Source organism: Electrona antarctica (genome assembly GCF_951216825.1).
Source record: "Electrona antarctica genome assembly, chromosome: 1".
Classification (NCBI taxonomy): Eukaryota; Metazoa; Chordata; class Actinopteri; order Myctophiformes; family Myctophidae; genus Electrona; species Electrona antarctica.
In genome coordinates this window covers 32,423,691-32,438,979 of record NC_136806.1, presented here as the reverse complement: position 1 = coordinate 32,438,979, position 15,289 = coordinate 32,423,691, and the positions used below count along the sequence as shown (strand labels likewise).

The following is a 15,289-nucleotide window of genomic DNA, read 5'->3' as shown; positions in this document are numbered from 1 at the left end:
CCTTCAAGCTGGCATTCTTGAAAGCTTAATTTACAGAAGGAAGAAACGTGTTCCTTCTCCTAATTGTGTCGTCTCCATTCTGTCGGACTCTGCCAGTTATAACAAACCGTGACACTTGTTGCAGATGGTATTTTGTATATGTTTAGTTTGGAGGACTGGATTGTGTGGCCCTGGTTTTTCCCTAATGGGACTGATCGAGGGTAGCTACTGGGACGTAAGTCGGGACTTGATCACCCCGGCTGGGTCACCTGAGTGAGGGGTATGATGTTGGAAGACCCAAAACCCCGATGACCTTGGGATACATCACTGAGGATACGTCCCAGGTGCATCCATGCGATGTATTTTTGTAGTTTCGCTGAACTTGAAAAACTGCTGGAAAGCTTGTTTACCTACAGTACATGGCTAGCCCCAAAACAACCCTGACTATTAGGCCATTTATGGCCTACTTGTGTGCAACAAGCAAGTAGGCACTCGACAGAGTGCAGTTCTAGTTGTTTATATGTTGTAATGATAATCTTATTGTCAAGTGAATTTCCACCACTACCTGAGAAAAGCTATCCACATATCAGTGAAGCATGGCATGGTAGATCATTGTATGAGCACAGCAGATGCCCATGATTCTCTGGACAACAACATAGACATCTGTTATGAGCTGGCCACCTCAGACCAGATTGTGATTGTAATGACCCTAAATCAGTGGTTCCCAAAGTGGGGTCCAGGGAGGGAGTTCCAGGGGGTCCCCAGCTAAATGATAGTTTGGAACCAAATGGACCCGTATGGGTCTGTAACTCTGAGAGTGTACAACTGGAACCAAATGGACCCTAACTGAGAGTGTACAAATGGAATCAAATGGACCAGAGTTAAATTAGCATTGATTGTACAATATAAATTGGGGGTCTCAGAGATAGGAATGCCATTAAATGGGGGTCCGTAGACTAATGCATGTCAAACTGGGGTTCCTTGGAATTAAAATGGTTGCGAATCACTGCTAGAGGTAAAACAAATCCTCTTGTCGGGCTCCCTGGCATATCTTTTCAAATGGGGGTCCGTGGGCTAATAAATGTCGATTTGAGGGTCCTTGACATGGAAGTTTGGGAACCACTGCCCTAAATGTTGAAAATATCCCTAATAGCTAAAGCATAACATAATGCTAACACCAAAAGGGTGTAAGTAAAGTAAGTAAACATTTGAGTACTTTACAAATGTTTTACAAACAATGGGCCTCATGCGTTTCTAACTTTTCCGCTTACATTTCTTCCTAAGTGAATTCCTAAGAGAAGTCCAGTCAGATTCATGAACCGTTCTTAAGTAGGCAGAATTGTTCGTGATCATGTTCTTATGATGATGAATCCAAATCCTCGTAACTTGAAGGGGTGTGCCAGTTCATTCAAATTATCATAGGTAGACACCCCACATATCCCAATTAGCATCCTAATTACCATAGTGAACAGCCCCACCAATCCCATATAAGGCATTGGGAATTCACTTTCCTACCTGTGTTCACCCAGGTGGGTGTGGTTTTGCATGACTCCATGGCCTTGCCTGCAGTCACACCTGTGTGTGATTGCAGCACACACAAATCACAGGACCTCACACACAGAAATAAAGTTGAGTGAAGTCAAGAATACCTAAACTAAAGTCTAAATATGGTGGAACACCAGACTCCAAACATTAAAAATCAATAGTACTGTAGAGGTACTGAAGTGAACAGAAATTTTCATATTTTCAATATTTATGAATGTATTTTATTATTTATCTCACAATAGTCAACTTTCTTATGTGGTGGGTATGTTGCGTTTGTTTGGGTTGGGTTGTAAACTCTAAACCAGTGGTTCTCAAACATTTTCATGTCAAGGACCCCAAAATTGACATGCATTCTGCAGACCCCCATATGAAAATATTTTCTGCTATTTATCAAAATGTTTCGAAAATCTACAAGCTCAAAATGGGCAGTAATGGGACGCGTTTGTGAGCTTGTAGATTGGCTATTTTCAAAGTATAAAATGGGATTAAAGTGGTAAAATGTTCCATATTTTGCTGTGGACTGCCTGGAACTTCCTCAAGGACCCCTTGAGGTCCTCAGACCAAACTTTGAGCATCATGCAGAGGGCGCTGTTTTTCCTTTATGTTTTCAGATTGCACTTAAGAACGAAAAAGGCACCCTAAGAGTGCTCCACAGTGTGCGTAGATTCTGTTCTTACCTACGAACAAATCACAGCTAAGAAAAGATTGAGGGATCCCAAAACCTTCTTAAAAACTTCCTAAGTGGGTCTAAGAACAAATTTCCTCTTAAGAACTTCTTAAGAACGGTTGGCGCATGAGGCCCAATGTTATGGGGAATGATTTGCATATTCACATATCATGATGTTACAAATGGCTCCGTTTGTAACAAAGAGGAAGCCCACACAAACAAGGAACGTTTAACATTGTATTAACTATAGCATAAGTAACTGAAAGTGCAAACAAAGTTAATAGTCACAATGGGCCTCATGCGCCAACCGTTCTTAAGAGGAAATTTGTTCTTAGACCCACTTAGGAAGTTTTTAAGAAGGTTTTGGGATCCCTCAATCTTTTCTTAGCTGTGATTTGTTCGTAGGTAAGAACAGAATCTACGCACACTGTGGAGCACTCTTAGGGTGCCTTTTTCGTTCTTAAGTGCAATCTGAAAACATAAAGGGAAAACAGCGCCATCTGCATGATGCTCAAAGTTTGGTCTGAGGACCTCAAGGGGTCCTTGAGGAAGTTCCAGGCAGTCCACAGCAAAATATGGAATATTTTACCACTTTAATCCCATTTTCTACTTTGAAAATAGCCAATATACAAGCTCACAAACGCGTCCCATTACTGCCCATTTTGAGCTTGTAGATCGGCTATTTTCAAAACATTTTGATAAATCTTCAAAACATTACCCTAGCAGAAAATATTTTCATATGGGGGTCTGCAGAATGCATGTCAATTTGGGGGTCCTTGACATGAAAATGTTTGAGAACCACTGGTTTAGAGTTCACAACCCAACCCAAACAAACGCACCATACCCACATAATACCCACATAATACCCACATAATCAGCTCACAGCGCGGCACCGAGTGCCGTGCGGTGAACTTGTAGATCTGCTATTTTCTACAGAAGAAAAGGTTTGACGTTCGCGCCTACGTCGACTAGAAAGGTCGCCCGGGGACGTACTACAGTTCCACGCGTGCGTCTAGAGAAGCTCTATAACATAAATGCTGCTGGTGAATCATGAGATTGACTGTCTCACCTTATAGGCTACTACAGGGTGCATGATGATGCCTTGATCAAATGAGTTTGAGACGGTTCAAGGAATCATCCGGGAAGCTGGAGAAAGGACCCCCCCCCCATACTTACCTGATTTCTGAAATAACTTACATGAGATACTCGCCTGATTTCTGAAAAAAACTTACATGAGATACTCGCCTGATTTCTGAAATAACTTACATGACCATGTGGCATTTCTTCCTCGGCATAGTGGGAATGTGCGTGCACAATTTCACGGAAATCACAAGATGTGTTCATGATTTGCAGCATTTTGTTTGAAACTGAGCACTCCTGCGAACTTTGGAAGACAATCTTAGCCAATCAGGATGGAGTCTGAGAAATCTGAAAGACCCATTTCGCTGAATGGCTCTAGAGAGACTGTATCAATTTGCGTGATGTTTGGACAAAATCTGTAGGTGTACTGTCCAAAAACTTGTTTTGCACAAAGCGGCCTCCTGGTGGCGCTATAACAGGCCGTTCTGGAAATTTTGGGGCAGTGGTTCATCGTTGGCATCCAGGGAGTGTGTGTGCAAAATGTGGCATCGACCGGGTTAACGGTGCCGGAGATTAGCTGATCACAGACGGACGGACGGACACACGGAGTGCAAAACATACTCTCTCCCCATGCCTTCGGCCTGGTGGAGACAACAATTACGTGAAAAATACTCGCCTGATTTCAGGAAGAACAATTACATGAGATACTCGCCTGATTTCAGGAAGAACAATTACATGATACTCACCTGATTTCAGGAAGAACAATTACATGAGATACTTGCCTGATTTCAGGAAGAACTATTACGTGATAAATACCTGCCTGCTACAGAATAACTATTACGTGATAAATACCTGCCTGCTACAGAATGATTATTTTGTGAGAAATACTCACTGCCTGCCTGCCACAGAAGAACAAGTGAGAAATATCTGATTTCTCTCCAGAATAACTATGGCCAACCTTGGGACTGAACCCTAGCCAACAACAACTTGTGTTGTGAGCTTGTAGATCTGCTATTTTGACAGAATGTTTGTCTCTTTTATTACATGCTCAGAATAGGGACAGTGGGTTTCATGTACATTAATCGAATGATTAAGACATTTGTCCACGGATGCCGCATAAATCTTATATATTGATGAATAAACATTGTAAGAACAAGTGCAAGAACTAAATCTAAGTGTAAGAAAACAAATGTAGGAGAACAAGGGTTTGGTTGGAGGGGCATTGTGAACTACAGACCTTGGTGAAGTTGCTCCATTTGAGCGTGGAGCTGACGGACCTCAGAGATGAGACTGGACCCGTCTGATGTGTGGAGAGAACCCATGGCCTCTCTGTGCTGAGACTGGACCGGTCTGCTGTGTGGAGAGAACCCATGGCCTCTCTGTGCTGGGCATCCTACAGAAGGAACGCAAACACAGGCTGTTTATTAGGGGAAATAAGACCGGTACTAAAATTCCCATTAAAAGGGCCACCTTCACCCCTTTTGCATCCATCCATCCATCCATCTTCAACCGCTTATCCGTAGTCGGGTCGCAGGGGCAACAGCTCCACCAGAGTGCTCCAGACTTCCCTCTCCAGAGCAACATTAGTGACTTCCTTCTGGGGGATTCCGAGACGTTCCAAGGCCAGTGAGTCGATGTGTTTCCTCCAACTGCGCCTTGGTCTGCCCCGGGGTCTCCTCCCAGTGGGACGTGCGTCGAGGACCTCCCTAGGGAGGCGCCCGAGAGGCATCCTAACCAGATGCCCGAACCACCTCAGCTGACTCCTTTCCAGGCAAAGGAGCAGCGGTTCTACTCCGAGTCTCTCTCGTGCGCCTGCACTTCTCACCCTATCTCTAAGGGAGATGCCAGCCACCCGTCGAAGAAAACTAATTTCGGCCGCTTGCATTAGCGACCTTATTCTTTCAGTCATGACCCACACTTCATGACCATAGGTGAGAGTAGGAACGAAGATTGCTCGGTAGACAGAGAGCTTTGCCTTCTGGCTCAACTCTCTTTTCGTCACAACAGTGCGGTACAGCGACTGCAATACCGCCCCACCAGATCTTATTTTAATGATGTTTGGGATACCACAAACACTTTCCTGGGGTTTTTATGTGGGTAATTTGTGTTTTTAGATATTTTAGTATTTCAAAGTCTCCATGGACTCCATGATGTCATCTGTCATTGACACTGGGCTCACTTCCTTCCTGGACTACAATTCCCATAATCCTTTGGTGCACTGCTCCTCCTTGTGGATAGGGAGGGCTGTCTTACTGAGACAACATGTAGTCCAGGAAGTAAGTGAGCCCAGTGTCCATGACATCATGGAGTCCAAGGACACTTTGAAATACTAAACTATCTAAAAACACATATTACCCACATAAAAACCCCAGGAAAGTGTTTGCCTCCCAAACATCATTAAAATAAGACCTGGTTGCAAAAGGGGTGAAGTGGCCCTTAAAGACCCGAGGTGAATTCTACAATTGCCTTCTTTCAAGATTCAAAAATAGCTCGCAGCGCGGCACAAAGTATTTGTCCTCGTTTCCATGGCGCTTGAGAAGTACTGATGTGCTGAGAGAAAAGTACTACCAAACCTGCTAAAGTTTATAACTCCCTAAAAGCACAATATTTGCCTCTGAGACGTAGTCATTAGTTTTGCACAAAAACACCTCTGAGACGTAGTCATTAGTTTTGCACAAAAACACTCCTTGGTAGGCAAACAGCCATAGCCGTCATCACAACTGTGATGAGGTCAGCACAGTGGATATGGCCGAAATTTAGCCCAATGAGTGTTTTGTGCAAAACTAATGCTTGGAATGGATTCAGAATCGTGAAAAACCCCTAGTTTCATACTGTATGTCACATGCTACTTAAGAATGATGACATTTTGACTTTTTTGCCTTGTATAGGATGTTAATGGTATGGTCACATTATGCTAAAAACTCAAATTTCCCACGGGAGTTGAATTTCAAACTTTTAGTACATATTATTTATGTACTTAACATTGGTGAAGACATTTCTTGGTAACGATTTAGTTCCCAGATTGGTCAAATACCTGGTAAAATGCCCTTACTATTTGGAAACGAGTCCAAATAAACAACTACACTTTAGAAACAAGCCCAAATAAACAACTACACTTTAGAAACAAGCCCAAATAAACAACTACACTTTAGAAACAAGCTCAAATAAACAACTACACTTTGGAAACAAGCCCAAATAAACTACACTTTAGAAACAAGCCCAAATAAACAACTACACAGCTAACATGTTAGCATGTTCATGTTAGCATGTTAGCATAAACTACACTTTGGAAACAAGCCCAAATAAACAACTACACTTTGGAAACAAACCCAAAGAAACTACACTTTGGAAACAAGCCCAAATAAACTACAATTTGGAAACATGCCCAAATAAATTACACTTTGGAAACAAGCCCAAATAAACTACACTTTGGAAACAAGCCCAAATAAACTACACTTTGGAAACAAGTGTGACGGCCCCCTGGGCCTTTAAGTCTACTATGGGGTTGTGTGTGTGTGTGTGTGGCTGTGCCTTTAACAAGTCCATTGCAGTGTAGGAGGGCGGAGACAGAGATGATGAGTGGAAGGGGAGACACCTGGCCATTGTCTCTCCAAACACTATTTAAGAGACCTGCTCTCACAGAACTTTAGATCTGCTTTTCTCCACAGGCTGCAGGGGCCATAGGAGAGCACCCTTGTTCTTTTGTTTCTTTGTTTTGGGCAGCATGTTTCCCTGCCAATTTAAGTTGGAAACTTTAATTGAATTGCTTGAGTTACCTATTTCTTCACAAGTATGAAATAAAATACTTATTTTTGGATTGTCCTCCGGTGTGGTTTCCCCTTCTTCGTTATGGCCTCAGAGCCAGCCATAACACAAGTAAAGCCCAAATAAACAACTACACTTTGGAAACAAGCCCAAATAAACTACAATTTGAAAACAAGCCCAAATAAACAACTACAGTTTGGAAACAAGCCCAAATAAACTACACTTTGGAAACAAGCCCAAATAAACTACACTTTGGAAACAAGCCCAAATAAACTACACTTTGGAAACAAGCCCAAATAAACTACACTTTGGAAACAAGCCCAAATAAACAACTACACTTTGGAAACAAGCCCAAATAAACAACTACACTTTGGAAACAAGCCCAAATAAACTACACATTGGAAACAAGCCCAAATAAACTACACTTTGGAAACAAGCCCAAATAAACTACACTTTAGAAACAAGCCCAAATAAACTATACTTTGGAAACAAGCCCAAATAAACAACTACACAGCTAACATGTTCGCATAACACTACACTTTGGAAACAAGTCCAAATAAACAACTACACTTTAGAAACAACAAGCCAGAGAGAGAGAGTCAGAGACTGTGTGTGTGTGTGTGTGTGTGTGTGTGTGTGTGTGTGTGTGTGTGTGTGTGTGTGTGTGTGTGTGTGTGTGTGTGTGTGTGTGTGTGTGTGTGTGTGTGTAAACATATCCACATAATCAAAATGAGCTATCAAAGCATCAACATTTGTTTGGGGTTCCCTTACCAAATAAGTACTAGGTTGTACACCTCATGTCTCCATGGTCCCCAACACTAGGCTGTACACCTCATGTCTCCATGGTCCCCAACACTAGGCTGTACACCTCATGTCTCCATGGTCCCCAACACTAGGCTGTACACCTCATGTCTCCATGGTCCCCAACACTAGGTTGTACACCTCATGTCTCCATGGTCCCCAACACTAGGCTGTACACCTCATGTCTCCAGGTCCCCAACACTAGGCTGTACACCTCATGTCTCCATGGTCCCCAACACTAGGCTGTACACCTCATGTCTCCATGGTCCCCAACACTAGGTTGTACACCTCATGTCTCCAGGTCCCCAACACTAGGCTGTACACCTCATGTCTCCATGGTCCCCAACACTAGGCTGTACACCTCATGTCTCCATGGTCCCCAACACTAGGCTGTACACCTCATGTCTCCAGGTCCCCAACACTATAGGCTGCACACCTCATGTCTCCAGGTCCCCAACACTAGGTTGTACACCTCATGTCTCCATGGTCCCCAACACTAGGTTGTTCACCTCATGTCTCCATGGTCCCCAACACTAGGTTGTACACCTCATGTCTCCATGGTCCCCAACACTAGGCTGTACACCTCATGTCTCCATGGTCCCCAACACTAGGTTGTACACCTCATGTCTCCAGGTCCCCAACAAACACTCAAATCAGGCTTCTGGCTAAACATGAGGCCTCATGGTCACCGCTTTTATGCACAAACAAATAAACAACTACACTTTAGAAACAAGCCCAAATAATCAACTACTACACTTTAGAAACAAGCCCAAATAAACTACACTCGATAAACAAGCCCAAATAAACTACACTCGATAAACAAGCCCAAAAAAACTACACTTGGTAAACAAACCCAAATAAACAACTAGGCCTACACTCTATAAAAACCCCAACTAATCATACCCTGTATTGATGCCAGCAGCTCCCCCATATAAAACTGCACACTTGCCAAACTCTAAAGGGAATGTAGTATGCCACCAAATTCAACCATATCCCCATTATATTTTGGCATGCCAAAATCAATAATAAAAGCATCAAACATTTCCTCACCCATTAGGACATACACCTCCCTCCTCCAGGCCGGCCACCATGTCTTCCATTGAACAAACACCCAACCCAGGCTTCTGGCCAAACAGAAGGCCACAAACACTGAATGCATAGTTTATACCAGTAGTCTTCCTGGTTGGGACAAACCAAACGTACCTTAGCAAAGGAACACTACAAAACCTCAACTTCAAATTCAAGTGACAAAGAAAAAAATAGTAATAATCTTTTCAAAACCAGAGTAAATTATCTTCATTCATGAGGTAGGTTATTATTCATGTTTTTTAGCAACACCACTCTTTGTATGGACAATGTACATTTTCAGTCACGATGCAAACTCCCCTGCCAATTGGTACATTCCAATTTCCTTCCCTCCATATTTAGTCAGACCGCAGTCATCTTGCCAGCAAGGTGCTACCTAGGTGCTACTTCCCATAGACAGCCCATTCATCCAAACAGAAAAGTCCTATCTAATTATATTAAACAACGTCAAACTCACCAACATTGCAGCTTTAGGGAAAGCTTGAATTATCCTCTTTCAATCTGTAAAGTGTTTGTTTCATAAAAATCCACCGTAGACATATTATGCTACTTCCTGTCAAGAAATTCCTTGCAGATGATTATTTCCTAAGTATCAGAGTATGGAAGCGCTCGTTATCAGTAAAGCAACCTCCTGCTGCCTCCTGCATTATGTGCAAATTCAAAACAGGTGGTACGCATGGGCTGTTGAGTGATATACAACGAGCGCTTCCAAACTCCAACACTTAGAAAAAAATCACATGCAAGGAATTTCTTGACAAGAAGTAGCTCATAAAATGTCTACCTTGCTGGCAAGATGGCTGCAGTCTGAATAAAGACAATTCATCTGTTTTGGCGGGTAATGTACTGATTGATTGATTGATTGATTGATTGATTGATTGTAGAATGTATTAACAGTTTGAGTATTACAGTAGGCCTACATTTCAAGCACAACTCAATAACTGTTAACTGTGGACGACACCATACAGCATTACACTTGTTCACAATAGGGTCCACCATGTTCAATTCATCATAACATTTAGAGACGTACAATTATAGGCCTACACTATAGCCAAAAACAGAAAATCATCATCATCATAGGAGGAGGTATTTTCGAATTGCAGCCATCCGTAGGTGCCCTTTGAGAGCGGTTTTGAAGGAGTCAAGGGATTTGCATGTCTTAATGACTGTTGGTAGGGCGTTCCACATTTTGGTGGCATAGGAGCGAAATTAACTTAGTCCCTTGTTTGTGCCGAATCTGGGTTGCCCATGTTTTGTTGAACTCCCTCTGGTGTTGTGGGTGTGGACTTCATTGACATTAAGGTATTAGGTATTAGTATTTAGACAGGTACATGGGTATCTTGGTGGTGTATCGAATCTTGTGGACCAGACCCATGTTGCAAGATGCTGTACTCAGTCGTCAGATGTCAACCCTAAGCCATTCCAGCCTGTCAAAGTGGTGGCAGGGGTGAGGTGGGTTCGGGGAGTGAGGCCAAGTAGTAGCCTGACCAGTTTGTTTTGGGAAGTCTGGAGCTTTGTTTTAAGGGCCTTGAGGTGCTGTGGTACCAAGAGGTGCATGCATAGTCGAATAAACCTTGTAGGAGGGCTCCTCTCTAGGTCGTCCTCAGACGAGCCCTCCATCGTTGCTTCCAGTCATCCCGGTTGTCCATACATCCAACCAGCTCGTTGGTGCTTTGCGCTCCTGCATCTTTCTTGAGTACATCCACATAATGTTAGTATGGGACGTCCTACTGACCGGTGCCCATGTGTTGGTTCCCACAGCACCAGTTTGCTGGCTGGGAGCTCTTGGTGCCTCTGGCAGTGTCCTGCAAGTCTCATTCTCCTGGCTATTTTGTCGCTCACCCTGAATATTCCGGCATACAGATTCTCGTTGGTAACATGTGTACTCTTGCTGATGTTGAGCACTACACGTAACATATAGTTACGTACCATAGTAACATAGTAACGCGTAACATAGCTCCTGTTAGGATCTTCAAGGTGATTTTGTTGACCAGTGAGGAGATCCTGTATAGGAATCTTGTTCTTTGGTTGACTTTTTTGATTATGTTGCTGCAACGTGCCTAATCTGAGTTCCCAGAAGTTTTATTTTTCGCACGTGCCATGGCACTGACTTGGAACCCCCAGGGGAAGCGGAAGAGAGGGCGGCCTAAGAACACCTGCAGGCGGGACACTGAGGCGGAGCTTAAGAGACAGGGAATCAGCTGGGGAGAGGCGGAAAGGACAGCTGAAAACCACGTTGGATGGAGAAGAGTCATTGATGGCCTATGCTCCACTGGGTAAGTACAAAATCAAAGTGTTTGACTGTACTCTGTACTGTTTACATTTCTGACTAATAAAGTATTCTATATGTAGTCCAGAAGTGTCTCGCAGGACTACAAACATGATGCAAAGCATGAGGAGAACTTGAGAAGGGGAACCACCAGTGTCGCCATGTCCGCTTATTATAAGCGACTTCGGGCTTGTTTTCTGCAAGTTGCGGGCTGTGGTGTTTTTTAGGGCTTGTTTCTAAAGTGTAGTAGACTAGTAGTTGCTTATTTATGTTGTTTAAAACCAGTGATTCTCACATATTTTCATGTCAAGGACCTCCAGATCAATGTATTTGTCCAACTAAAGACCCTACACGTAAAACTACTTTGTGCCAGGAACTCCCATACAAGATTTGTGTTGTCGCTAAAATGTTTCAAAGAATATTCCACATTTTGTCACATTTGTTTCCATGATGGCTTTGAAAATAGCCGATCTACAAGATCACAACGCGTCACAATTATTTTGGGTACAGTACAGTACAGTACAGTACAGTACAGTACAGTACAGTACAGTACAGTACAGGACAGTACAGTACAGTACAGTACAGTACAGTACAGTACAGTACAGTACAGTACAGTACAGTACAGTACAGCGCAGGACAGGACAGGACAGGACAGGACAGTGCAGAGGACTACAGTATACTATTCCCGCTAGGTTGCCACATTTACGACATCCAAGCAACTTGGTATATAGAAACATTGCCACTTGCCATGCTTGCTTCTAGACGGAAATAAAAACAAGCAAAACAAACAATAGGGCCACTCAGCCAGGTTGCCAACTTTGCACTTTCCAAGCAACTGGATATATGAAAACATCAAGGTTGCCATGTTTGCTTTTCCAAGTAAAAAAAACAAACAAAAAAACAGTATTGAGTATCGCCCTTCCGCTATAGAGGGTATGCGCATGCTTAAAGTGAATGGCACATCGAGTGGCAAATCGAGTGGCAAAGCGACAGGCAAAGTGAGTTTAACATTGTTTAATGTTGTTTAATGCAATCAGATAAGACTTTTCTGTGTGGATGTATGGGCTGTCAAGGCCAGAAAATAGTTTTTTGCCACTCAGTAGGCGTTCCTGCATAACTTCCTGGTTTGATGATGATGTCACACGCATACCCTCTATTGCCTTCTTCCCATTTGTGACGTGTGGCGCTAGGATGAGCGGGCCGAAGGCCCGCAAAATTCTAGTAACTATAATCTATCTGGTCTTGAGGCCTACAAAAACAGGAGAAAAAATAGCTTTTTTTTCTTCTTATCAACTAGTCAACTAGTACCAATGAGGTCAACTAGTGGATTTACTAGTCGACTAGTTGAATAGTCGACTAGTTGCTTAAAGCCCTACCGTCAATACACATGCGTGTATGTCAATTGTCAATTATGACCTCTGACCTTTATATTTCCCACTATTTTGATTTATGTAAACAGTTACACCACACACACACACACACTGCTTACTTGCTTATGGCTGACACACACACACACACACACACACACACACACACACACACACACACACACACACACACACACACACACACACACACACACACACACACACACACACACACACACTATTTCAACACTGTTTGGGTAAGATCAGATAATACAGGTTGAGTAAATTCACCTTTGGGACAGAAGCTATAGTCTCTCTCTCTCTCTCTCTCTCTCTCTCTCTCTCTCTCTCTCTCTCACTCTCTCTCTCTCTCTCTCTCTCTCTCTTTCTCTCTCACACACACACACACACACACACACACACACACACACACACACACACACACACACACACACACACACACACACACACGCACATGCACAAATCCAATTTCCAGTAAGAAGATGTTTACTGATGATGATGATCGATGTTTACTGTATTTATAAGTTGATGAATAACTATTATCTCTCTCTCTCTCTCTCTCTCTCTCTCTCTCTCTCTCTTTCCTTTTTAATGTTTTTATGGATGATTTATCTGTACAGTTGAATGCCTGTAAAACAGGGTGTATCATTGGTGACTGTTTCATTAACCACCTCATGTTTGCAGATGACTTGGTGATTCTATGTCCATATAGTGCTGGTCTCCAGCAGTTACTAAAAGTGTGCTCACAGTACGGCCTCGATTTTGATGTCAAGTACAACGCTAAGAAGAGCATAACTCTGATTGTGAGAAGTAAGGAAGACAGTAAGCTGGTATTTCCTGATTTCTACCTGTCTGGAATGTCATTAAAAGAATGCAAAGAGACCAAATATTTAGGTCATTTTATAACAAATGACCTATCTGATGATAGAGATATTTTTAGACAGTGGCGTAAACTGTATGCTCAAGCCAACACACTCATACGTAAATTTAATTTCTGCTCTGTTCCAGTGAAAATCTCACTTTTTAAAGCCTATTGTACTCCGCTGTACACTGCCCACTTGTGGCGACACTACAAAAAGGGCAGCCTGCAAAAAATGACAGTGGCCTATAATGACTGCATGAGACTGCTGCTCAAAGCCCCAAGATGCTGTAGTGCCAGTCAAATGTTTGTAGAAATAAATGTACCCACTTGCCCTGCTGTGCTACGAAACCTGATGTATAGATTTATGTGCAGGTTAACAGACTCTGAGAACAGCATCATTGCATCACTTTCTAACCCTGCTAAGAGCTCTGTCAGGCTGTCATCTAAGCTGTGGAGCCACTGGCGTTCTAGCCCGTATGTACAGAGATAAGTCCCCCCTGTTTGTTTATGCTTTGTTTATTTATAGTTTGTTTACTTTTGTGTTTTTATGTTTTATGTGTTCCGCCCTATGGACCCCCCTGTGAGTGTCTTGAATAAAGTTTGAATCTCTCTCTCTCTCTCTCTCTCTCTCTCTCTCTCTCTCTCTCTCTCTCTCTCTCTCTCTCTCTCTCTCTCTCTCTCTCTCTCTCTCTCTCTCTCTCTCTCTCTCTCTCTCTCTCTCTCTCTCTCTCTCTCTCTCTCTCTCTCTCTCTCTCTCTCTCTCTCTCGCTGTGTTAAAACAGCCAGCAGTGAGTGTGTGGTGTCAGTCAGTGTGTGTTTGGTGGAAGATGCAGCTGTGTGTGTTTGTGCTGTGTGTTTGTGCAGTGGCGTGGAGGGCAGCTGCTAGCCCGCACCAAACGTAAGTTCACTTTAATGACTTCTCTTTTTGATGTGTGATGATGACAAAATGATTCCTATGAGACAGGTCACATATGTGACATTTCCTTTGTGTTTTAGTCTCATGGTCCAGTCAATAAACACTAAACTATGTAGGCTACTCCAAGCAAGAATATTCTAAATAATTTATATTGAAGGTTTCTGTTTCTGTTCATCTTCACAATAGGCCATTTACACAGAATACACACACACACACACACACACACACACACACACACACACACACACACACACACACACACACACACACACACACACACACACACACACACACACACATACGTTTTGTATTGAATGCTGTTTGAAAAACTGTGTTGCCCAGCAAATGCTATTCTGTTCACATGAAATTATTGCCGGTCATTGGTATTAACTCTAGAAATCCACGCATGTAACGGAATCACAAAAGTAATGTCCATAAACTACTGTGTAATAAAGTTGCACGTCACAATCAGAATATGGAAAGGAAGTGGAAAGACTAAACTTCATGTTTTTTTTTTCCAAATGTGGGATATTGATTCATTGAACTAGCCCGCTTGTTTGCTGTTACCCTGGGAGACCACAGACCTTAAACTCTGATATTCCTGGACTATAGACAGTCAGGGAACTGACACAGTGGGAAATTATGTTTTCTGAAAAATCATCTATCTGGAGACCACAAGGGGAGATCAATGCAATTGTCACTGCTGCCGCTTTTCCTTTTTCTCATCAATCAATCAATCAATCAATTTATTTATTTATTTAACCTTTATATAACCAGTAAAAACCACATTGAGACTGAAGTCTCTTTTACAAGTGTGAACTGACCAAGACAAGAGGCAAAATAAGTGACACAGCTCTGCCAGTAACAAAAAAATACACAACAAAAAAAACAGGACAGACATACAATGCTCATAAATACAGTACCCACTACTAAG

At 42.7% G+C, this 15,289-nt stretch overlaps 2 protein-coding genes across 3 annotated transcripts in view; one reads left to right on the top strand and one right to left on the bottom strand.

Moving 5' to 3' along the window:
• The window catches only part of zcchc9 (zinc finger, CCHC domain containing 9), a 31,655-nt gene extending 22,696 nt beyond the window's left edge, over positions 1-8,959 (bottom strand). Inside the window, exons 1-2 of one of the 2 annotated variants that reach the window (XM_079501251.1) lie at positions 8,888-8,959; positions 4,509-4,664 (exon numbers count right to left, since the gene is read on the bottom strand). In XM_079501251.1, coding sequence (XP_079357377.1) covers positions 4,509-4,664; positions 8,888-8,891 — 160 coding nt within the window. In that variant the 5' untranslated portion in view covers positions 8,892-8,959. The remainder of the gene's footprint in view (positions 1-4,508; positions 4,665-8,887) is intronic. The other variant, XM_079501250.1, reaches the window with a different exon arrangement.
• Positions 8,960-14,231: 5,272 nt separating this feature from the next.
• c5 (complement component 5) overlaps positions 14,232-15,289 on the top strand; it is a 53,199-nt gene continuing 52,141 nt past the window's right edge. The window contains exon 1 of the mRNA XM_079496661.1: positions 14,232-14,337. Coding sequence (XP_079352787.1) covers positions 14,267-14,337 — 71 coding nt within the window. The 5' untranslated portion in view covers positions 14,232-14,266. The remainder of the gene's footprint in view (positions 14,338-15,289) is intronic.